This window comes from Carassius carassius, chromosome 12 (assembly GCF_963082965.1).
Source record: "Carassius carassius chromosome 12, fCarCar2.1, whole genome shotgun sequence".
Classification (NCBI taxonomy): domain Eukaryota; kingdom Metazoa; phylum Chordata; class Actinopteri; order Cypriniformes; family Cyprinidae; genus Carassius; species Carassius carassius.
Genome location: NC_081766.1, coordinates 13,101,988 through 13,126,302, shown reverse-complemented (window position 1 = coordinate 13,126,302; position 24,315 = coordinate 13,101,988). Strand labels below are relative to the sequence as shown.

General features: G+C 38.5%; 1 protein-coding gene across 2 annotated transcripts in view; it reads right to left on the bottom strand.

Moving 5' to 3' along the window:
• Nucleotides 1–23,917, bottom strand: part of LOC132154837 (arf-GAP with SH3 domain, ANK repeat and PH domain-containing protein 1-like) — a 46,735-nt gene extending 22,818 nt beyond the window's left edge. The window contains exons 1-6 of one of the 2 annotated variants that reach the window (XM_059563536.1): nt 23,716–23,917; nt 23,259–23,351; nt 20,359–20,485; nt 4,807–4,879; nt 805–950; nt 628–702 (exon numbers count right to left, since the gene is read on the bottom strand). In XM_059563536.1, coding sequence (XP_059419519.1) covers nt 628–702; nt 805–950; nt 4,807–4,879; nt 20,359–20,485; nt 23,259–23,317 — 480 coding nt within the window. In that variant the 5' untranslated portion in view covers nt 23,318–23,351; nt 23,716–23,917. The remainder of the gene's footprint in view (nt 1–627; nt 703–804; nt 951–4,806; nt 4,880–20,358; nt 20,486–23,258; nt 23,352–23,715) is intronic. The other variant, XM_059563535.1, reaches the window with a different exon arrangement.
• Between the last annotated feature and the right edge of the window lie 398 nt (nt 23,918–24,315).

Genomic DNA, 24,315 nt, shown 5'->3' with positions numbered 1-24,315 from the left:
AGAGGCTGAAAGAAAGAGCAGGACAAAGTATGAGCGACATAAGAGAGTAAGAGAGAAAGAAAGGGGGCTGGTAGGTATGTATCCTCCGTCTACTGAGCAAAAAAAAGTGAAGCCTCATCACTTCCATTTAGAAATTCAGCTGATGCTGCAGAGGCTCTTAGCCTGGGTCATGCTAAAGTGAAAACAATCAGACAGCCTTTCCAAAACCGCTCAGCGTGAGGCAGCCCTACACTTAGTGGAAGTAATTTTCACAGTCACTACATGTTCTTCACTACATGCCTTCAAGCCTGAGACATCAACAAGCAGCTGACAGGAGTGGTCAGTCTGATGCCTGAGCTCTTTACCCAGTCAACCAGTAAACACTTCAAACCAACTGAGTCAGAGGGCTTTAAATGCTCCCACACTGTTTACTAGCGCTAACAGTGGCCATTCCTTCAGCACTATGCTTCATAGAGGACAGTGGCGTGAAGAACCCTGTAATTTAACTCCAACCAGATTTACAGTGTTAGTTTTTTGGTCCAGTGGGATTCATTTAAGGCAGGTATATGGAGCAGTAAATCAGGGTGTTTCTCAGAGGGGGCCTTTCCAATCAGTTTAGTCCAGAGACTAAAGGGATGTTAATCTTACCCCCTTCACTCCCTTCAGATCTCCTTTGAGCAGAGAGTCCAGGGTGAAGATGACATTGTGACTGAGACTCTGGAGCTGAGGAGGAGAACCAGTCGAGAGATCATACATCTTGAAATAAAATAAAGACTTAGAAAATAATACAGAATAAAACAAAATAAAAGATCCACTATCCCTCACCAGGTTCTTGAGGAGAGCGGCCAGTTCCTTGATAAGGCCAGAGAACTTGATGAAGGCTGTCCCCAGATCAGAGTTATCTCTGCTGATGAAGTTGCTGCCAAACTTGTCCAGTGCCTGCCCATAAATCTCTTCATTCTGCACATGCTCTGTAGAGAATAAGAACAAATCATGCATATTATTATAGGATTGGAATATACTTTTAATAACATTTGAAGGTGAGTGTGTAGTGTATGGACCAGTCACCAACCATTATTATTTGTATAGCACCTTTCATTAATTACATAAATTAAACACTAATACTTATAGTAATACTAATATAAGTCATTAGATTTAAAAAAAATAAATAAATCATTGCAAACATAATTTAATTTAACTAAATATTTCTGAAGCAGATTGTGCATGTCACAGATGAATTAAAAGGTCGCAGACAGATCTAAACAAGACTGTAAGCAAAGGGACACGAGCAGATTCAGTTCAACAGAGAATAAAAGCCCAATGCCAAGTGTCAAGAGCTCAGGTATTAATCATCAGGAGCCGATTAGAGTGCTTACTATACAGTCACATCTGATAAAACAGGATCGTGACACAGAGGCCACCTGCAACGCACACAGCAAAGAGTCGATAACACAGCGGGACACAGCCGGTTTACATCCTCTGTCAGTAATGCTCTATACTCAGTAGCACAACATGAGAGACTTTCCACTTCAGGAAGACATCAGGAGCAGAGTGATGTGCGTCAGGAGCGGCTGCATTCAACTGGAGCTGGTGTGATTGCATTCACAAACCCAAAGAGAGACATTCTGCTGGCATTGGCTGAATCATGAGAGGGATGTCTCTGCATTGCTGAAGAGGTTCAGAGGATGAGTGCTCTCCAGGGATTACTGAGGTCATACAGAGATCAGCCAATCAAGCACTGCGGCTCACAAGAGGAAGTCATACTCGTACATATCACATCACTTTAAATCGCCACATGTAGACCCAGTCATGTTCATAATGAGCTTATCAATCTCACCCAAATGCATGCACTTCCACTCAAAAGACTGGACAGATATTATATATATATATTTTATACTAGAAATAACACAAAAAGCAATTACTATTGGTGAAAGGTGTTCTAATAATAAAATTATTATAAATAGTACAATATTAGGATTGCTGCTGTTAATAATAATCATCATCATAATCATAATTTCTGGATTTTTTTAATTAATTTCTTGACTGGAGGCCCTGTATAATTAGGCTGCTTTTGGCCTCAGTCAAATGCAGTTCTAAAGATTTGTTTGTGTGTTAAAAGGTTGACCCTTTAATTATAATAAACTCATAACAAGGTTGCTGATCAAACAGCACAAGGCCCAAAGACGTCCATCTGCATGCCGCTGTAGTAGGGCTGCATGATGTGTTGTTTAAGCATCGATATCGCGATGTACGAATCCACAATAGTCACATTGCAGGATGTGCGATGTAGGCTGTCGTAGTTGATCCGTTATTCATTAACTGTATGGACCAGCTGCTCCCCGGCCCTTGACGAATGTGATTCACGGATTAATTGCACAGCTTAACCATCATAGAGTGAAAGTTTATCATTTGCATGTGTTTTTAAGTCCTGTCAGTTTAACAGGAAGCATATAAGAACGAGCAGAGAGAGAGAGAGAGAGAGCGCGAGAGAGCCCCGGCGCGCTCACCTTCACCGTCTTCAAACAACACAAGCGCTGTCTTGCTCTCTCTCCCTTGCGCATATTAATCACGATGGTGTCGAAAAAAAAAGTATCCAGTGATGAAATGTTTTCTGTGTTGTCAAATCTTGTGCGATATCCTAAACTGCGGAGATAATTACACAACGCGTGCCGTACACGTCTGATTCGCGAACTAATGATTCCTTTGAACCAATTCAGTTTAATGAATGGTTTAAACAACTGACCTGTCCAACACTGAACTCACGAGACGTCTGAATTGGTGTATAAAAAAAATCTGTAACACTTTACAATAATGTTCTATTTATTAAACTATTTAACTACATTATTTAACATTTACTATTACTAAACTGCACTTCTACAACATTGTTAATTTCAACATTTAGGCTATAGCCTTCATTGAATTAACATAGTTAATTCACTGTGAAGTAACATTACCAAACAATGAACCGTTGTGTTTTTATAATGTAAAGCCCTATTCGGACGGGACTAGTTTCTAAACTACGTTTGAGTTTCGATTCTTACCACCTGACGTCTGAGATTTTCATGTACCAATTCGGACGGGACTAACATCTCCGTGTTTATTACAGAGGTGGGAGGGTATGTTTTGTGCATCTGGGCTACACAGAGATCACGCGATCTGTATGCGTGCAATGCATTCATTCAGAATGATTGCCATTAGTATTATTACACAATAAATAAATGGCTAGTATAGCAAAACCATGTTAATGTGTGGTTCCTTTAGTTTGTTTTCCTTTTTTTTTTGTAGTAGGCTAAACCTATGTTTAATTTTCATAAAGGTACATATGTAATTAAAACATTATGTAACTGAGTGCATAAATGAACGTAAGTAATCTTACCTGGTGATGATATTACAATAGCCAGTATTAACAGTTTACTTGATCTTGCTCTTGATTTTATTATTTTTTATTATTATTTTTATTATTATTATTTCTTTGCCGGTAAGCAAATATATCAAACATGCGCGCGGTAAGAGCATCTACGGTAATTCACGTTGGCCAAAACACACAAGGAAACGCGTTGTGAAATAAAATATCACCGGCAATCACAGACATTCGCTTTCGGACGGGATAAGTTTTCTCAGAGGATCACTGAGTTTGCTGAAAAACAGTAGGTAATTTGCTCTGGAATTATCACAGAGGTTGTGTGAGAAAAACACAGATGTGGCAGATTCAGACGGGATTAAAATCACCAAGTACGTCTGTGAAACACATATTTCTCTAACAACCCCCTGTAAAACTAGTCCTGTCCGAATAGGGCTTAAGATAAACAAAGATTAATAAATATAGTAACAAAAGTATTGTTCATGGTAAGTTCATGTTAGTTAATATGTTAACAATTCAAACCATATCCTAAAGTTACAAACAAATAATTTACTCTATAATACTCTGTTTAAATCATTTAAAATGAGAATGTAAGTGTGCTCACCCCATTTTTGTTTGTAAGAAAAAATTAGATTAGATTTCATATCGCAATATATATCGCAGAAAAATAAAATATCGCAATGTCATTTTTCCCAAAAATTTCGTGCAGCCCTAAGCTGTAGCACTGCTTTTTCATCTTTTGTAGGTTTTTTTGATAATTTTATAGTCTAGTCGTCCATTGTGACCCATCTCTAGGTCACACAGCAGCAGAACACATTTGTCTGTCCTGTTCTAGAGTGCTAAATATACTTCTATCCACACACTGTTTGGTTCTCAGTCTCCAACCCAGATCCCAACCTTGCATATGTCAATGTCTTTGTCAATTTCAGAACCACCAGAGATGCCTGAGTGTAAATATTAGGCATTAGGAAGCCTTGATCAAACACGCTCTGACATTTGGCATCTGGACTGTGTGATTGGCCAATAGGAGAGGAATGACATTGAGTTACAAACTGATAAAGGGCAGAGAAGAGCCTGGATGAGCCAAACCACAACCAAACCACAATATCACACTCATTAGATGGTCTGGAGGATTTTCTGACCTTTCATGCTGATTTACCCTACAGGGCATGTAAGCATTAGAGTTTCCCTAGATGGAATGGGGGAGAGACTGTAGTAAGACGTCTGTGTAAAATAAGTGCTATGGAAAATCACGTTTCCATGGTAACAGTGACTTCTCACTTCAGGATTGTTGGTTAGAGTAGTACTTCAACAGGAATTTGTCAATTAAACAAGTTGAAAATCAGTTTGACCTTTTTTTTTTTTTTTTTTTTACAGCCACACATTTTATCAAAATGTAACTGGAAATTCTGAATCATATTTTAATATTTCCAGAATTACTGTTGAAGAGCTGGGTCAAAACTCACCTTGACCCGAGTTGTAGATCGCTTTGACGGATTTCTTGACCTTTTGTAAAGCTGTTCGGTCCTGGTCCAAAGCCTGGAGAGCCAGACAAAAAGAGAAGAGAAGAGGATGGTTATAAAACACCGCTAAAAAAGGTCTATGATTCATTTATGATTCATGATCTTTGAATTCCAGAGGAACTGCATCACCGGCCACACCTCAAGGGGCAAAACGAAATATTGGGAATCTCATAATCACAATGGGACCATAACAACACATGAGATGCAGAGGCTTGGAGGCATTTCCAATACTCATGGATATTCCCTGAGACCAAATTTAGAACTAGAGGAACAGAATAGCAGCTTATACCCTTGTGAATCGCAATATTTAAACATCAAATGTTATGCTGATTAAAAGTAATTCAGCTAACTAATAAACTAAATCAACATTAAGTGACGTGACATACAGCCAAGTATGGTGACCCATACTCAGAATTTGTGCTCTGCATTTAACCCATCCAAAGGGCACACACACACAGCAGTGAACACACACACACCGTGAATACACACCCGGAGCAGTGGGCAGCCATTTATGCTGCGGCGCCCGGGGAGCAGTTGGGGGTTCAGTGCCTTGCTCAAGGGCACCTCAGTCATGGTATTGCTGGCCTGAGACTCAAACCCACAACCCTAGGGTTAAAAAGTGTAAGTGACATGACATTCAGCCAAGTATGGTGACCCATACTCAGAATTTGTTCTCAGCATTTAACCCATCCAAATTGCGAACACACAGCAGTGAACATACACAAACCATGAACACACACCCAGAGCAGTGGGCAGCCATTTATGCTGCGGCACCCGGGGAGCATTAGGGGGTTCGATGCCTTACTCAAGGGCACCTAAGTCGTGTTATTGCCAGCCCGGGATTTGAACCCAGAACCCTAGGGTTAGGACTCAAACTCTCTAACCACTAGGCCACCACTTCCCCATTAGGCAAGATATCCTCAGAAAAGACAGCCTGAAGTGGCAAAATTTGATGGATAATAGGCACACAAGCCATCATACCAGTGACAGACTCTTGACATTCAGTTTCCTAGCAACCGCAGCGGCACGAGAACGGGGAGAGCCCCGTTCGACCGCACTTCACTGTTACAGGGTGGATATCATTTCAAAAATCAAAACTGCTGTGAAACTGAGAGAGTAGTAAACAGGACATGACCCTAAGTATCTCAGCTAATGGAAATCTCTTCAAATATTTTGAAACATAAGAGTAAACAACAGGGTGTCAACGAATCCTGTTTCCTCCAAGCAGCCCAGTGACCTTTACCTATTTGTTTCTGTCTTTAAAAGAAAGGAACTAGGGGTGGGCGATATCTCGATATTTAAAATATATCAAGATATTTTCTAAACACGATATGGATTTTGACATATCGTATATATCGATATATTGTTTATATTTAATTCTGATTCCGCCACTTTGCTTGTTTGCCTTCTCTGAGCTGTGCTCGCCTCGCTCGCTAGCCCCCCGCCTCCTTGCTTTTGTCCCCCCTCCCCTCGCGTGTACAGAACTAGTCTTAAAAAAACGTCAAAAAAAGGGCAACTGGCTCCGTTATATGGAGATACTTCGGTTTTAAGGTGTCGGGTGAACAGCAGGCAGATGTCTACTGTAGGGCCCTAGGATTTCCGCGATGCAGAAAAGGCGCACGGAATCGCGGAATCCGTGTCTGTGTTAATGAATGGCACAGAAGCGCGGATTCATTCATTAACGTTACACACACTGAAGCGCACGTGATGCTCACTGTGATTTCATCTGTCGTGTCACTAAATTAGGACGTAAACACATGAAGAACATCTCCAGAACTGCTCTGAGAGTCACTTCATGAGCTTTTGACCGTTTGATTTGAGTAAATCTAGCGTCAGATATCACATCATAGACTGTAGTATCACATACACAAAACTGTAACGGTAAACCCGTCAAAATATAAGTATTTGCGAGAAATCTATTACTATTGTTCAGCAGAATGTACATAGCCTACTACTACTATTAAAATGAAACGAACATAATTTAAGGAATAATCACACAACATTTCTTCCATGTTTTATTTTTAATAGTAAATCCCCTTTGTTTACCAAAAGATAAAGTTTGCTTAATTTTAAATAATTAAAAGATAAATTAAATGAATGTTTTATGTCTTCATTTTCATAACCAGAAAAATGTAAATACACAGAATTTCTGAAGGGAAAAAACATTTCACATAAGGCTATTTTAAAGGAGTCATACCCTCGTATTACCTTGGATACCTACTGCTGTATTATAGTCTTTCAGGCCCTTCTAAAAAAGAAAATTGGGAAAAAAAATAAACACAGAGCTCCTCAGACCCTTATCTCTGTAGGCATTATTGTCTCGCAAGATCTGATGCGATATTTTGGCTGTCGTGGACGGTCATTATAATAATTCAAATGAGGGGCACGTTGATTGGTTGCAGGAAGGAGGGGGTTGACACCGCAGGTAACGCTTTAGCATATCATTACAAACTGACATCATGGCGCAAGTTGTGAATGAACGCGACCGGCTTCCCGGCCAGCGCCGTTTAAATCAAATTTCATTCACGCACACATATGAAACACGCTTGCATATATACTAAGTACTAGTCACACATACATGTATATGAACTATCTACGCACATAAAGTTACTCATATGAGACGTGAGCACAGCACACACACACACATATAAGACGTGAGCACACACACACACAAACTAGACGGCGCCTCATATATACGCGTTAGGCAATAAATAAACAATAACCGAATTCATGATGATCTCAGTCATTTGTTTTTTGCAAAGTACGTTAGCAGCCATTCCCCATATCTCGAAGCTAATACTCCCGCCAGAGTTGTGCCTGGACGCGTTCATTGAACGATAGTTCATGAACTCGTTCATATTTTGGGCGAACATGAACTGAACGTACCGCATTACTGCCTGATGAACGTTACTGTGAAGTCGTTCATTCTGGTGTCTGTGAACGCCACGCTCTCTCAGTTTAACTTCGTTCAGTAGGATGCCAGATTTCTATAAAGCCTTCCAGGCGAAAACCCACCTAAAACCCACCGTAAACCGGCCTTAATATGTAGCGGAAAAAACACCCAATCTGGCAACGCCAGACTCTCTTGTTCAAACTAGTTCATCAAAATGAACAAATCTTTTTTCGAGTCATTTCGTTCATTTAAGGCGCTTTAAATGTTACTATTAACTGGCAAATTCCCCGAACACATCAACCTACGCAATCTTGATCATATTTCTGAATTAAGAAATCATTATAATGCAGTCAAAAGTCCGTTATTGCAGTCTGTTTACAGGGAACATAAATAATTACTTCACCTCCAGTCTTTCGTTTATTTGTCTAGTGACAGACGCAATAGCATACAATAGCTGCATTAGCAGTTATGCTGTTTGTTACACACAGTAGAGCAATAAATACACAGTCTTGCCGTTTCAATTGCAGACAATTTTGTTGGAATGGCGCTTTTCCCGAGCTTCGAGGCCAACTTCGCCTGATATTGCCCCAAATTTGTGAAGGATTTCGGGGTACAATGTTTATCACAAACACATAACGATAAGCCAGTGGAAGGGTTGAAGGAACCGCGTCATTAAAAATGAATTTAATCCACTGGTCTCTTATAGCTAGGTCCGTTCTTGGTAGAGAAAACACATTTACATGTTGATTCTGGCAGTCAACCACAGAGCAACTCACGTGTGCACTACTCCAGCATCTTTCGCGACTGAATATGAGGGGGAGAGGGGAAGGGGCGAGCTTCCTGCTGCGGTGTCCATATATGGTATATCCTGCCCCGTCTTGCCGTCAAGACGGGGAAGAAATCAAAATCTCGTGTTTGAGTGCGTGTGCACATGGGCTATTTTACAAACCCTGAGGTAAACAAACGCTTCACTTTTAAATATCGGCTTCCCGGCCAGTGTATAATCGTTAGGCAATCATAACATACATTGATTCTCGTGGAAAAGTGAAAATTGTGGGTCATGACTCCTTTAAGAAATTTTTTAACTAATTAAGTTGTTTTTATACATTTAAATAATTACAGATGCTAAAACACAGAATTAGGTAACAATAAAACATATGGTGAAGAAAAAAATAAAAAATTTCATAGGGCCCTAAACGTAATATTTTGCATATTTGTTTTTGCAGTATTTTTTGAGGGTTATCTTTCCTGTAAAGATATCGAGATATACAGTACAGACCAAAAGTTTGGACACACCTTCTCATTCAAAGAGTTTTCTTTATTTTCATGACTATGAAAATTGTAGATTCACACTGAAGGCATCAAAACTATGAATTAACACATGTGGAATTATATATGGAATTATATACATAACAAAAAAGTGTGAAACAACTGAAAATATGTCATATTCTAGGTTCTTCAAAGTAGCCACCTTTTGCTTTGATTACTGCTTTGCACACTCTTGGCATTCTCTTGATGAGCTTCAAGAGGTAGTCACCTGAAATGTTCTCCAACAGTCTTGAAGGAGTTCCCCGAGAGATGCTTAGCACTTGTTTGCCCTTTTGCCTTCTGTCTGCGGTCCAGCTCACCCCTAAACCATCTCGATTGGGTTCAGGTCCGGTAACTGTGGAGACCAGGTCATCTGGCGCAGCACCCCATCACTCTCCTTCTTGGTCAAATAGCCCTTGATACCTTCAGTGTGACTCTACAATTTCCATAGTCATGAAAATAAAGAAAACTCTTTGAATGAGAAGGTGTGTCCAAACTTTTGGTCTGTACTGTATATCGTTTATCGAGATATAGCAAAATATATCAAGATATATTTTTTGCTCCATATCGCCCAGCCCTAAAAGGAACCATATATGAACTACTGGGAAAAGGAAATATGTGAATTCATTGGTTTACTCTTTTACATGCTTTGAACTTGTGTCCCTCCTCCCTCTTTGATTGTATCACATGTGTGTCTCTTTGGATGAAAGGGAAATTATGCAAGTGTACAGAATATAGACAAACTGACTCAGAGCAATTAACTTGTTATCACTGGAATAAGCAGGAAAAAAAACACTTTTGGCAAAAAATTTATTTTACTAATTGAATTTGTGAGTCATGGAAAGCAGATTCAATAAATTCACTGGACATGAACAACAGGCTTTGCCATTCATAATGCATTGCATACCAGTCCTCTGACAGATGTGTGTCCTAACAGCCACAGCCACCAACATAAATGCACCCCTCCCAAACACACACACACCCAAACATACCCAAAAATAATCTGTGGTGTCTTTAAAGAAGCCCTGCAATGGTGATTAATGAGAAAGACTGAGCTTAAGGCCACAGTTTTCAAAGCAAATCCCTCAACATTGACGACAGCTCTCTGAAAATAAAAAGTACAGGGAAAGGAGTCTTCAACATTTTCAAAGGCCTTGTTGAATTTTGATACTGTACATTAAGGCGGGCGTACACGGTGCGATTTTTGCTGTCGTACGAGTTCGCATGCGATTTTTTTCAATCGTGTGGAAATCGCGTAAGCTCGTATGGTCGCGGCTCGTATCATTTGCGATGAATTACGAGCCGAGCAGAGTGGCTTACGAGCACTTCCCGACCTCCCGATCATTTTTAAACATGTCTAAAAAGTTCGTGAGCTATCGGTTTGAATTTGTGACATGTGTGCGGTTGAACGAGCCGATTTGTTGATTTATCTGAAGTTGACCAATCACGAACTAGGAAAACCACAGAAGAAGAAACAGAACAGGGCAGCGCCACGGCGAATGTGGACTATTGACCAGGAGGATAAACTCGCTGAAGTCTGACAGGAACAGTGAGCGCTGTATGATGTTTCTAGCAACGTGTACCATGCTTTTTAGTTCTCTCTCTCTCGCGCGCGCTCTCTCACACACGCATTATGTACTAGTTTACAGGGACTCTCCATAGACGTAACGGTATTCTATACTGTATATCCCCATACACTACCTCTATCCATTACGGAAAATGCATGTTTAAAATTTCTATTAAACACCGTATAGTATTTTTTTTAAAGCCATTTGGTTTACGAGGGCACAGGAATTGTCCTCACAAACCATGTTTACATTGTAATACCTATTTCAGATATTTATAAACCTACAAGAACACACACACACACACACACAGGGTGACCAAACGTCCTGGTTTCCTATTGCTGAAAAATAACATGTACGTGTAGGAAACAGTCACGGCTTGTATCAATATTGTATATGCAGTTATGGGAGAGGGAGAGCAGTTATATTAGGCGCGTTTGACTTGAAGCAGCGCTGCACAGAATGACATCAACTGTATGGCATCAAAGTACCGCGAGAGCGATTCGAATGCATTGGATATGTGTGCTCTCTTAGCGCTCTCGCGGTACTTTAATGTCATACCTTCTGTGCGTGCAGCGGTGCTTCAATCGAACGCGTCTATCAACTTCGTGCGATTGCTTCTGGAATTCGCAGGTTGTAAAATCGTGTCGTATATCATCTCGTCCGTACGATTTTCAGATAAACTCACTCGTGCCGTGTGCGTGGACATACGATCTTCCGACCATCCGAATTCAAACCGTGTACGCCCGCCTTTAGTGTTCGACCGATATTGTTTTTTTGACAGCCGATGCCGATATCTTGGAAAGCAGGGGGGCCGATAGCCGATATAAAGTTGATATATTTTAATTTATATTTAAGAAATTTGTAATAATTTGACAATGGATTAATGGACTAAGTTTGCAAGGTTTGTGAAATTAAATGTTCATTAGTCATTTAAAGTCTTTTTTAAATGATAAATGCGTATTTGCTTAATGCTGACGGCAAACAAGAAAGTATTATAATGTTTGCCTGTATACATTAAGTCCTTTGTTTAACCGTTCTATCTGATTATTATACAGACTTAACTTAACTGTTAATGACGACAGTAAACAAGAGGGAGAATGTGAGCTTAGCTGTGTGCACTCAGGCGCTGCCTTTCTCAGCGCCGTAAAAATAAAAGTCCCGCATTAAACACATCGGCCAAGCAGAAAAACTTATCGGCCGATGCCGATATTTGAAAAATGCCAAGGCCGATATATCGGTCGACCACTACTGTACATATCAATTTACTACCAAATAAATGCATTTACATACTTTATCATGAATTGTGAAGTAATTAAAATAATCATTATTCATGAGTGATAGATGAATACTACTCTTACCTGAATAAATAATAATAATAATTCCATTTAGCAGTGCAAATAAGTACTTATTTAATTGACTCATTCAATTAAAACTGACAGTAAAGAGCTATGTTTGGACATTGGTCCACCAAAAGGGGCTGCCCACTGTGGTCCGGGGCGACACTCGCCAGGTCGAAACTCTTCAGAGCTTTTTTTATCCCTGGTCATTTCCCGTTATTTCATTGTTATGAGCTACAACATCCTGTAGCTATATACCAGGATTTAAAAGAACTTCGGGAAACATTGTAAATGGAAATAAGCATTTACAAACCATTATATCATGTGTAAAAGCAAACAGAAAATCATTTTCAGTAATGCATTTAGCATGCAGCACCACAATCAAACATTTCAAAAGGCAACTGTCAAACAGTTTCCACAAAGTCTAAGTAAACGTTGCATGTGTTAGCAGCATGCAATGGCAATATTTGATAGCAATAATTTTTCATTTTTGAAAGAAGTCACTTTTGCTGACAAAGGCTACATTTATTAATTCAAGATTGTGAAATGTTATTAAAATGTAAAATACCTATTTTTTATTTTAATGTTTTAAAATATAATTTATTTCTGTGATAGCAAAGCTGAATTTTCACAATTCTTCAGTGTCACATGATACTTCAGAAATCATTCTTATTATTAAACATTTCTTATAATTATCAATGTTGAAAAGAGTTGTGCTGTTAAATATTTTTGTGGAAACCAGGAAACATTTTTTACAGGTTTCCTAATGAATAGAAATTTTAAAAAATAAGAAAAATAACGGCATTTATTTGATAAAGAAAAGTATGTACCATTTCAGTTACCCTGTAAGCATGACGTATCAGTCTTCTGATGTATGACCAAGAGGATAATATCATTACACAACTTATTACAACAATCTAACCACATCCTCAAATGGTCTTGTAGACTATTAGGCATGACCACAGCGAACAGAAGAGTGAATCAGAGCATTGCAGAGATGGTAAAGCTCAGCCTGTGACATTGATGTGACTATTATGACTATTATGATCTGGATAATCTCTCAACCTTATGAGATTGAACCACATTAAGTCAAATTTAGCTGTTTTATACATTTGACATTATCCTTAAATAATATAATTAACAAGTACAGATTTATATACAGTAGCCAAAATTCCACTTACATCAAACTGACAAGAGCTGACCAGATATTCTAAAAAAATGCACCTTCTGCGTTCCATTGAGGAGGGAAAGTCATGCAAAACGACATGAAGGTAAGTAAACAGTGCCAGAAATGTCATTTCTGAGTGAACTATTTCCTTTCCGGTCAATCAGCTCCTTGATTTGTATGCATTTCTGTTAGTTCAACACCATCTGGATCCAGAAGAGAGACCAAAAATGAAATACAACACTATAGTTATTGTACAGACAGAAAATTAACTGTCCTTTTGAGAACAAATGCAACATGACACTCTCAATAAAGTATTACTTTATTTTTACCTAAAGTTCCATGACTAAGCAATTTGCCTCTTTATGGCAGGAAAGACTTCAGTAACGTGCTAATACTACAATACCCACAACAAACCATGACCTTCTGTTCACCCACTCAACCGATGGGCATCGCTGAGCCCTTGGCTCTCTTCCTGGACTGCTCAGTAATCCCAGCCTAAATTGAAACCACCTTTCATGATAATATCTCAAAACCTGTCAAATAATGTTTTTGGCCGGTGCAAAAAAGAAGGAAACAATAAACTGAAGAAACGACCTAACCTTGCACACCATTCATCTAGACAAATCTCGAAGCCGTAGGTCCCTCAGAAACAAGATACTGGTGGAAAAACAGTGCTATAATACACTTTTAATGCCGCTCAAAGCAACCACTATCCATTAAATTCACACTACGAACAACCAGATCGATATTGGACTTTATCAAGATAGCCAATTGAGAAGACTAACATAGGCCTGCCAAGCAAGAAAAGATACTCTATATACGGCCTGCCAAAAAGGTCTTTTACTAGAAAACTTTTCCAGGACTTGAACATACTGCCATGTGCACATTTAGGTCAGGAGAGACCTGCACCAGCTATCAGCCACAAGAAACATGAACTCCTTAAGGAATTACTTCTCGCTGCCAAGCCAAAGCCAGCAGACTTGACTGGGACTGTGGAGAGGCAAGGAAAAGAACTCAGGCCAACGGTTCATGGGGTTTATGAGTCAGAACTGCAGGCCAAGGGGTGATCCAACTTTATTCTGTCTATTTTTATTACAAGAACTGTGGAATAAAAAGATACAAATGATCGGGAGAAACGCAATGGAAACACTACATGAAGTCAACACCAAGATCGCTAAGCCACCGAACATCCACAGGCCTGGCATGCACCAATCCAGCGCTGGCACTGATTTCAATCTTTGGCTCTAAAATGAAAAGAACATGCAGGTCATTGTGTAAATTATGATCTGTTTTGGTTCGTATCCATGGCAACGGGCCCCTGATACTCACGCAGAATGCTAGGCATGCCTTTGGTTCTGAGGATTCCATGTTCTGTCCAAGTCTGATTAATAAAACACAGACACACACATGTAAACATACTGACACAAAGACCATACAGAGAGAGCCAGGTGGAAGCTCTTGTGGGACTGGGGTCCCACGCTTATAAAAATACTGGGTAACTAAAAATCTGAAATCTGACAGATGTCGGAGTGCATGACATATTCATTACCAGCCCATATTCAAGATTTTGTAAATTACTACTGGAGATGTCAGTTGATACATATTTTTACATTTAAATGATGCAGTTTTTTTGTCAAATTAACCACTGAATTATTTAAAAATTATTGCACATTGATGTTTTTTTTACTTGTTATTTTTAAGAATTCAATGGTATGTCATTAAATATTTATTTATCTGATGACCTTTTTTTGTGAAAGTATATGAAAGAAACTTCTATCAAGTAAATTTTTGTAAATCCCACCATGCAACATTCAAGAGACGTTTTCATGTTTTTACCAAACACTGGCTGCATTAATTGACCAAGCATACAGTAACATTGTGAAATATTATTAACATTTTAAACAAATGCTTTATATATTAATATACTTTGAAATAAGTAATTTAATCTAAAACTAAAGTGGTCTTCTACTAATGCTATATATTTTATGCATTAGTGGTGCCAGTCTGAGCAAGGTGGCTTTTGTTGACAGAGGTGTTTGGTTAACCCTGAAGGCTGGTAAAGAAGACACTATGTCCATGCTTGAGAGTGCGTCTGGTGACCTCAACGCAAGGACACGAGGCGCGGCATGCTGTCTCTCCCTCAGCTGCTGCATGAACATCCCGCTGAGCTCGGCCCGGGACAGTTCTCAAATGACAGACACACAGCACAATCACACAGCAGCAGAGCCAGCGCCAACAGGAGCGGCACTATTATTCTGCTGACTAACACTAAGCAGCCACTGTTCAGTAATCACAGACTGCTACTTCTGACTGATAATGACATAACCACCAGCTAAACGCTCAGTGTAGTCTAAGATGTTGACATTTATTTTAAATTTTGAATCAATGTCTGTAAAACTGCTTTGACTACCTCTTTATGTGTTTTGCAAGCTGCAACAATGCTATAGGTCCTTTCACACCAAGGACAACCATAATGACAACCTTAATAAAGTGGTTGATTTTTTAATAAGGGTTCTAACTCTATGAGAATAGTCCACACCACAACAATAATGACAAAGATGATTGATATCGTTGGAATAACTTTCAGAATTATTTTTTTCCAGCTGATGAATGATAAAAACACTGAGAGCCAATCAGAATCCACCCGACTTTTAAAGCAGCACATGACATACAGTAACTGCAGCATGTGTTTATAATAAACATAACATTATTGTGCATTGGTGTGGATGCTAATGTAGTTATCTTTCTTGGAGTAAACAAGCGTCAAGTGGCAGTCCAACTGGAAATGAGCAACTGAATCTATTCATTGTCCACAGAACAGACAAATCAGAATCAATCAGAATCAGAGAGCCACATTAGTAAGTGATTTCCTTGATATAACTTAACTAATTTGATGCTGTGTTATAAAAATGAAGCTACACTTTATCACCACTCAAGTTGGTGCCGATGCTGTAATCGTGCTTTGTATCGATTTGTAAAAGGTAATTAGTATAGCCATTCTTCAAGGCTATACATAGTATATAGTTATACATAGTTTTTTGATAAAAGCATCTGCTATATAAATAAATGTAAATTCACATTAAAAGAAGCAGATTTAACAACTCAGCCTTCTCCTGAAAACATAATGCTGTGAAAAATGGAAATCTGTTCTGCACCGAAACATCAAACTGTACAATCCCATAGATCTCATGCACCAGGAATTTCAAGGCAACCAAATGTGGTGCAAAGCCTCTGATTACCCATCTGGCCACAAATCAATGGTTGCAGATCAGGTCTGCCATAAAATAGGTCACTAGAGCGATTTATTGTTGTTCCCATGACTACTCTATGCAGGCACTATAATGCATGAACTAATTATACACAGAAAATAAACATGTGTAAAGAAAAAAGGGAGAACAAAACAAAACAAGTGCTTGACCTTAGATGCCCACAATAATAATACAAAAAAATTACAAATCATAATCACATTTGTATGGTGATCTGTTAGCATGTGGCTTTATAGGCAAATATTCTCATTGCTTTCAGAGCCATCAATAAAAAGCAATAATTTTTCCTAATACTGTTGTAATCTCTGCTCAGAGTTAAAACTACACAAAATTGTACCCAAAATGACAAAAGAATAAAACAATTTAAAATGAATAAATAAAAATAAAAAGTCAAGATTTATCAAAAAGAAAACAATTGTACTCCTTGTTTTATTTGCTTGGAGCGAACAATGCAAACAGTGGAGCATATTATGAGCAAATGGTGAGATGGGTGGACATCTTTTATTCATTTTAATTTGGTTCTAGAGACAGGAATGACTAAGCAGTGGGTGTACATGAACGTCAGTGTGATGTTAAGAAGTATTCCACTGACGCATTTAACAAACACAGTAAGACTACTAAAGACAAGTTTGACAAAAAACATTCAAATGATCATTCTGTTCTCATCCTAAACACAAAAGACCATCAAATATCCAACTTTCTGTCCTGTTTTGTCTACGGTTCCCTTACTTTAAGCTCCACGTCTGGCATCAAATGAGTGAATTCAGTCAATAGGTGAATGGGTTTTGCTGCAGTGCAGAATATGACTGCACATCTCTGTGCAAGGGATTTATTCTAATGAAGCACTAACTGCACTATCAGTCACTGGGGACTTCTCCCTTAAGCACTTAGGGACATTTTTTTATTTATTTTTTTGCCAAAAGGATTATCAGTGTGGCATTAACAGACAATCTCTTCACTAGATTGTTCTGTATAAAATAAAACAAGCAAAACAACAGAAGCGAGTTTCGCTGCAAGCTCCCACGACAAAGCTGTGATTGCTCATTTCTGAAATGCTGCTTGGAAAAAATGGAAATTGCAAAGAGAAACTGAGGGGTGGGGTGGGGGGGGCTGTCTATATGTATGCTTGCCAGCAACTTGTCGATTAGGCAGTCTATACATCTACCTTGCCATCTGGTCCTCATGATGAGAATGTACTGTATGAGCACAGTGCCATGGAAACCATTATCAAGATGGAGAGGCTTTGAATGGAATGCAGTATGAGGGCAAAGGTGACGTGGACAGAATGGAGTGAAGGATGGTGAAAATGTATAAGATCACACATTTAATGTGTGGAGATACAGTACAGTCGTATTAATGGTTGAAGAGTTGAGGTGTGATATTGGATATCCTGAGAACAAAAACATACTGTTTAAGCACTCCTGTAGTTCAAACTAAAGAACATAGTGCTAGCAAAGCTAAGGTCATGGGATTGATTCCCAGGAAACCCATGATCTGATAAAATGTATACCTCAAATGCAATGTAAGTCACTTTAGATAAAAACATTACTATTGCCAAATGCATGAATAGGCTATAAATGTAAACCCAGGGCATACATATACAAAAAAAAAAAAAAAAACATAAACGTACTACTGTGAGAGAAGCTGAATTTCACATATTTACATGTATTGCTCTCAAGGCTACAAGGCATATTCAAATGAATACAGTATGTGCTTCTGTAATAAAATACCAGACATTTGAATAAGCTAACAATAGACTGTTGAATGTCTGATGAACTAACACATAAAATACATTTGAAACAGTTTGCCGTAGACAGCTGGTCTGTTCCAAAACCTAGTGAGTTGTCTAGAGAGGCAGGATTTAAGGCATCAAATGCATGCTTTTTGTGGAGAAGGAAATCTCGGAATTCACTGTAGTGAGTTCAGTAAAAAAAAAAAAAACAGGAGATGGAAGATAAGGCAAGAGAATTTAAAAGATTTACCCTTTATTTTAAGACACTTTATTTTAAGGTGTTTGTTACAGAGTAATTATACAATTAGTTTTACTTAATAACATCTACTTACTACAGAGTTTAGTTTAAGGTTAGTTTCTTGTAATTATGCATAATTTACTGTTATTACTATAGCAAATACATGTAACAGAGTCATTAAAATCGAGTGTTACCTAAGCATATTTCATTCAACACTGAAAAGGATTGCGAATAATAGATCATTGGGATTAAAAAAAAATATTTATAGATTATTATTAAGTTGACCTCTGTTGAAGTCAGTTGAAAGTCGAGTGCTATTATTGTGAGTCGATGCTCTAAATTGATTATCTATGATATTTCATGACGGTTAGGAAGCTGCCATAAAGGGCATTCACACAGAACATGTTTTGCATTTAAAAACGTGAGACAAAGGGCAGTGGAATAAAAAAACAAAGTCTAGAGCAAAGTTTTTAAGTTTTAAAGAACTTCGATTTTAGAATGGCGCGACATACGCATCAAGGTTAAATAGAAAAACACTGGGAAAGGAGCACAGTGGAATGCAAAAAAAAAACATTCTATGTGTATGTCCCCTCAGAAGCCAGCTGTTTTTGTAGACAGGAAGCAACGAGGCAGCACAGAAGGTTTTGACCCCATTATAGGCTGCAGGAGATCATGTGATTTAAAAGGAATTCATTAAACACAAAAACATACACAATACACACATTTAAAACCATTTTCAAGTCAATGTTACGCAGATTCCTAAATCCCGTTCAACTGTATTTTACCACTCTGCTGGTCCGTGCTCATCTGTGAACATAATAACATACAGACATCTAGGACATGTGGGCCATTAGCCCATCTGTCTTCGCTTATGTTCCATGATTTGTTGCTTTTTACTAATTAACTGAGGTTGATCTAATCACAGTTGCACTTGTATGAGTTGGTTTACAATCTCTGCATATCCCCCCCAAATATTTGTCAGATATATAAAGGAATTTATCACTGATGTAAAAAAACATAATGAATGCATATTTGTATGGTAATTATGGATAAACATGCTCACTCCAATCTTGTAATGAAGACTTGTACAAAACATTATTTTATTTCTTGTTTTGTTTAGCACGATATTATAAAAAATATTATTTTAATAATTCACATTATTAATAATAACTGTCAACTGCATGATACAGCTGGTCATGTCAACATGACAGCTACCAGAAGTACGATACAACAGCTTTATTATATTTCTGATCTCTTATGTATCAAAGGTGCATTTAATAGAAAAAAAACTGAACACCTTTAAAACTGAAAGCTATTTCATTACACAAATGGACCAAATTCCCATGAAGTCATATTAGGATCCCAACATTCACTGCACAACGACGACCTCGATGACATCACGGAGTTCTTCAAGAGAATAGCGCCAACACTCCAAATTACGTTTTCTCTTGTGACGAAACCTCATACTCTATAAAACAATGTAACGTTAAGTCCAAATGAATTTCTCGCGGGAATCTAATTCTAGATAAACATAATTCATTTTAGAAGCGCATAACAATAGAGCTCTTTATTAAAATAAACTAGCATTCGTTATTTAAATTAAATGCGCATAAAAAAAATCTAACGTTAAATACAATAGCCTTAAAACAGTTCAGCGCGAGTAAAAAGCAGAAACGGCCACATAACAATATTCCTGAATAATGCAAACTACGTTAAAGGTATAACTGCTAACAATTGATAATTTCATACACTGTTTATCAGCGCCGCATTCTGTGAACTGTAAATTCATATCTACCGAGATACAAGCAACCCAACGGGGACAAGAAAGAGAGAGAGAGTCAGGGAGAATTTAGAGGTTGTAGGACAGAAATGAGCGTTAAGTTATGTTCAAAGTGGATCCTCTATTGGACTGGGACCGTTATTTGTGTCTTGCTCAATAGTGCGAGTTCAAGCTCCCTCATATAACAGTAACAGAGCGGCCTTACCTCTTCCAGAACATTGACCGTGTTCCGACAGCTCTGCAAGCGAGTGGTGAAGCTGGATGTCGTGGGGGAATTGTAATCCTCCGTCGTTTCCGAGAGAAACTCGGACACGGAGATCTGATCCGGCATCCTTGAAAGCACAGTCGCCCGATAAAAATGGAGGAGAGAAAATCACAATAGCACCATGAATTAGACAGGGGTGGTCAAGAACGGAGCGATGCCTCGGTTTGGGTAAGGTTGAATGGTAAAGCCATGCGTAAAAGGATAAGAAACGTAGCCAAATTTGCGACAGTGCCTTTTTCTCCGCTGACTATGCAGTTCCCGTCCCTAGAGAGGGTCGTTGTGTGTAATTTCCACGTCTTTCCTCTTCCCTTGTCTTAATTATCCACTTGCATCTACATAAAACGGTTCAGACTCTCCTTGTTCTTCCAATGTAAGATGTGAGGTGCTGGTTTAAAATGCCCTCATTCCACAATATAGCTTTAAATAGTCTGCTATTTTGAGTATTTCCTTCAATTATTGTTGCTCCGGTTTCGGAAGCAGTTTCATTCTGTTTTTCCTTTCTCTTTCCTCCGTCGAACCCCCCCCCCCCCCCCCCCCCCACCGTCCTGACGGTCTGAGCTCCCTGACACCTCGCACGCTCATCTCCTCCCACCGCTGATGACTGGATAAACAAGAGGAGAAACTGCGCATGCGTCGGAACGCAAATCAGTCGATAAATAAAACTAATAACTAAATATGTATAGGGCAAATAATAATAAATACAGAATACAAATAAATGCAAAAACTAATAAATATAATAAATTATTGGTTAAATGCATGAATTTAGTAAAATGACATCATAAATTAAATTAAAATAAATTCAGGACTAGCAAAAAAAGAAAAAGAAAGTTCCAATGTGTCAGTTATTTATGTATTTATTTAAATATAAAGTTCATCTATACTTTATAAATGTAATGCAGTCTATAAAGAAGAATGTTTGCCCTGAACAGAGCCAGAATGTATGGTTTCATGCACTGAAGCAAGAAATGTTTAAGCAATCAAATAAGGGCAGGCACGCTGCTGTAACACAGCATAAGCACGTAACTAGTGCCATACAGAATGGTTCAGTTATTGTCTCAAATTGACCAACTTTGCTTTGTGGGAACTTCAGTTTCTCAAAGTAATATTATTTCACATTATTTGGACATCTCACAACTGCAACAAGAGGGGGCATCCATAAAGGCCATTGCCTGGGGCCTCACATGATCACAGCCTATGGGGGCATGCAACATTTTAAAGGGATAGTTCACCCAAAAATCAAAATTATGTCATTAATAACTCACCCTCATGTCGTTCCAAACCAGTAAAACCTCCATTTATCTTCGGAACACAGTTTAAGATATTTTAGATTTAGTCTGAGAGCTCTCAGTCCCTCCATTGAAGCTGTGTGAACGGTATACTGTCCATGTCCAGAAAGGTAAGAAAAACATCATCAAAGTAGTCCATGTGACATCAGAGGGTCAGTTAGAATATTTTGAAGCATCGAAAATACATTTTGGTCCAAAAATAGAAAAAACTACGACTTTATTCAGCATTGTCTTCTCTTCCGTGTCTGTTGTGAGAGAGAGTTCAAAACAAAGCAGTTTATGATATCTGGTTCGCGAACGAATCATTAGATTTAACTGGTTCTTCTTGAACCAGTTCACCAAATCGAACTGAATCGTTTTAAACGGTTCGCATCTCTAATACGCATTAATCCACAAATGACTTAAGCTGTTAACTGTTTTAATGTGGCTGACACTCCCTCTGAGTCAGAATAAACCAGTATCCCGGAGTAATTCATTTACTCAAACAGTACACTGACTGAACTGCTGTGAAGAGAGAACTGAAGATGAACACCGAGCCGAGCAAGATAATGTACAAAAATGTATTTTCGATGCTTCAAAATATTCTAACTGACCCTCTGATGTCACATGGACTACTTTGATGATGTTTTTCTTACCTTTCTGAACATGGACAGTATACCGTACACACAGTTTCAATGGAGGGACTGAGAGCTCTCGGACTAAATCTAAAATATCTTAAACTGTGTTCCAAAGACAAACAGAGGTCTTACGGGTTTGGAACGACATGAGGGTGAGTTATTAATGACATAATTTAGATTTTTGGGTGAACTATCCCTTTAAAGGGGTCATATGATGTTACTAAAAGGATGTGTTTATGTGGTTAAAGTTTAAAAAAACACATTATTTTCAACAAACTACATTATTGTTTCTCCTCTATGCCCGACTTTCTGAAACGTGTCATTTTTTTTACCAAGCTCATCGTTTTGAAAAGCAAGCTGTACGCTGATTGGCCAGCTAAGTGAATTGTGATTGGCTGAATACCTCAAGCATGAGTTTTGTAAATACAACTTAACCACTGATTTCTAGATGTGTTCTCTTTTGGAAGGCATAACAAAGTAGCTTCGCTTTCACAACAAAACACACAGCATCTCCACAACATGGCTGTGGTTGCAACAGAAAGGGAATAAAAGTTACGCCTTCTTTCTTTGGGTGAACATTTGGGTGGCATTATGCAAATCTTCCCACATTATGACATAAACATGTAGGTGTGGTTGACTTAAATTTTATAAAGAATATATCTTTGGATTTGAGATTTTAGTCTTTGTAACTTTTCATATCTTCTCTATGCACCAACAGCTTGTAACAGTCCAAAGAGAAAGGAAAAATCACATTATATGGCCCCTTCAAGAGGTCAGGCAGTTCTTTGATTAAACTTAAACATATACTGAGTACTCTGCTGTAAATTTAGTAGTGTTAGCCTAGACTGATGTGCAAATCTGGAGACTCCCCGGAAGCAGATATGTGCAGATGGAATATTTAGTGGTATAACGCATAAAAAAAGCATTTTCAACTCACCGATTCCATAAAGAATCCCTGGAGGAAAAACTTGATAAACGCGAGGATGAGGACCTCATGGCTCTGTAGTCACCTTAATAAAACAACCTTGCGCTAAGACAATGAAAAAATGCTATTATCAAAGAGTGGAGCTAGATAATCAAGTCAATACAATGGATCCCTATTGGAAAATACAGCTTAAGCTAGTAGCTGGTTTCTAGCTTTTCTAAACTGGTAGACCAGTTTAGGACCACGGAGGGAAAAAACGGCATCTTAAACTGATTAATCTGTTAGTTGGTCAGTCAGATAATGGTAATCTTAAACAAGCTAAAAACCAGATGGGCTACCATCCAAAACACATCTTCCAGATGAAGTCAATAATCAAGTAATCCATGGAAAAAGTGCGCCTTTTTTAAGTTTCTATTTGCTGTTGAAATCACATTATCTAAATCAAAATTTGCCACTCCTTTTAACTTACCGAGACAGCTGCGGTTTCACTCCGTATAAATGGCTTCAGAAGTAATTGGAAAGTAAATTGTGCGCAGAGCTCCGTGTTTCCAAGTGGCACCATATTCACTGCATTGTGCTCAATCCAGCGCGCGGACATTACGGGCTGAAATCACATGCCTCTACAGTTACAATAAACTGGAATGCGCGCATTGATCTGCCCCATCTGGAGCTGCTGGACAGGAAGCGAAAATCAAGCATGTGTGCCGGAGGGGGCCGGAGGTGGGAATCCTGGCTGCACGGGACCGCAACTAATGGCAGAAACGCTTAACTTTTAAAGAGAAATCTGAAACCGCTGGCGAAATGAACGCATATAGTATTAAATTCAGCCTCATTGACAGAATTGACAATCTCCTTATTTGAGAAAACATCATGCTGATCAACACATCGTCACTGAAAGTAATGCGCATCGACGTATATTAAGGTCATCAGAAGCACAAAATAGAGGTTTTACGAACTAAAAACACACATATATATATATATATATATATATATATATATATATATATAGTACAGACCAAAAGTTTGGAAACATTACTATTTTTAATGTTTTTGAAACAAGTTTCTTCTG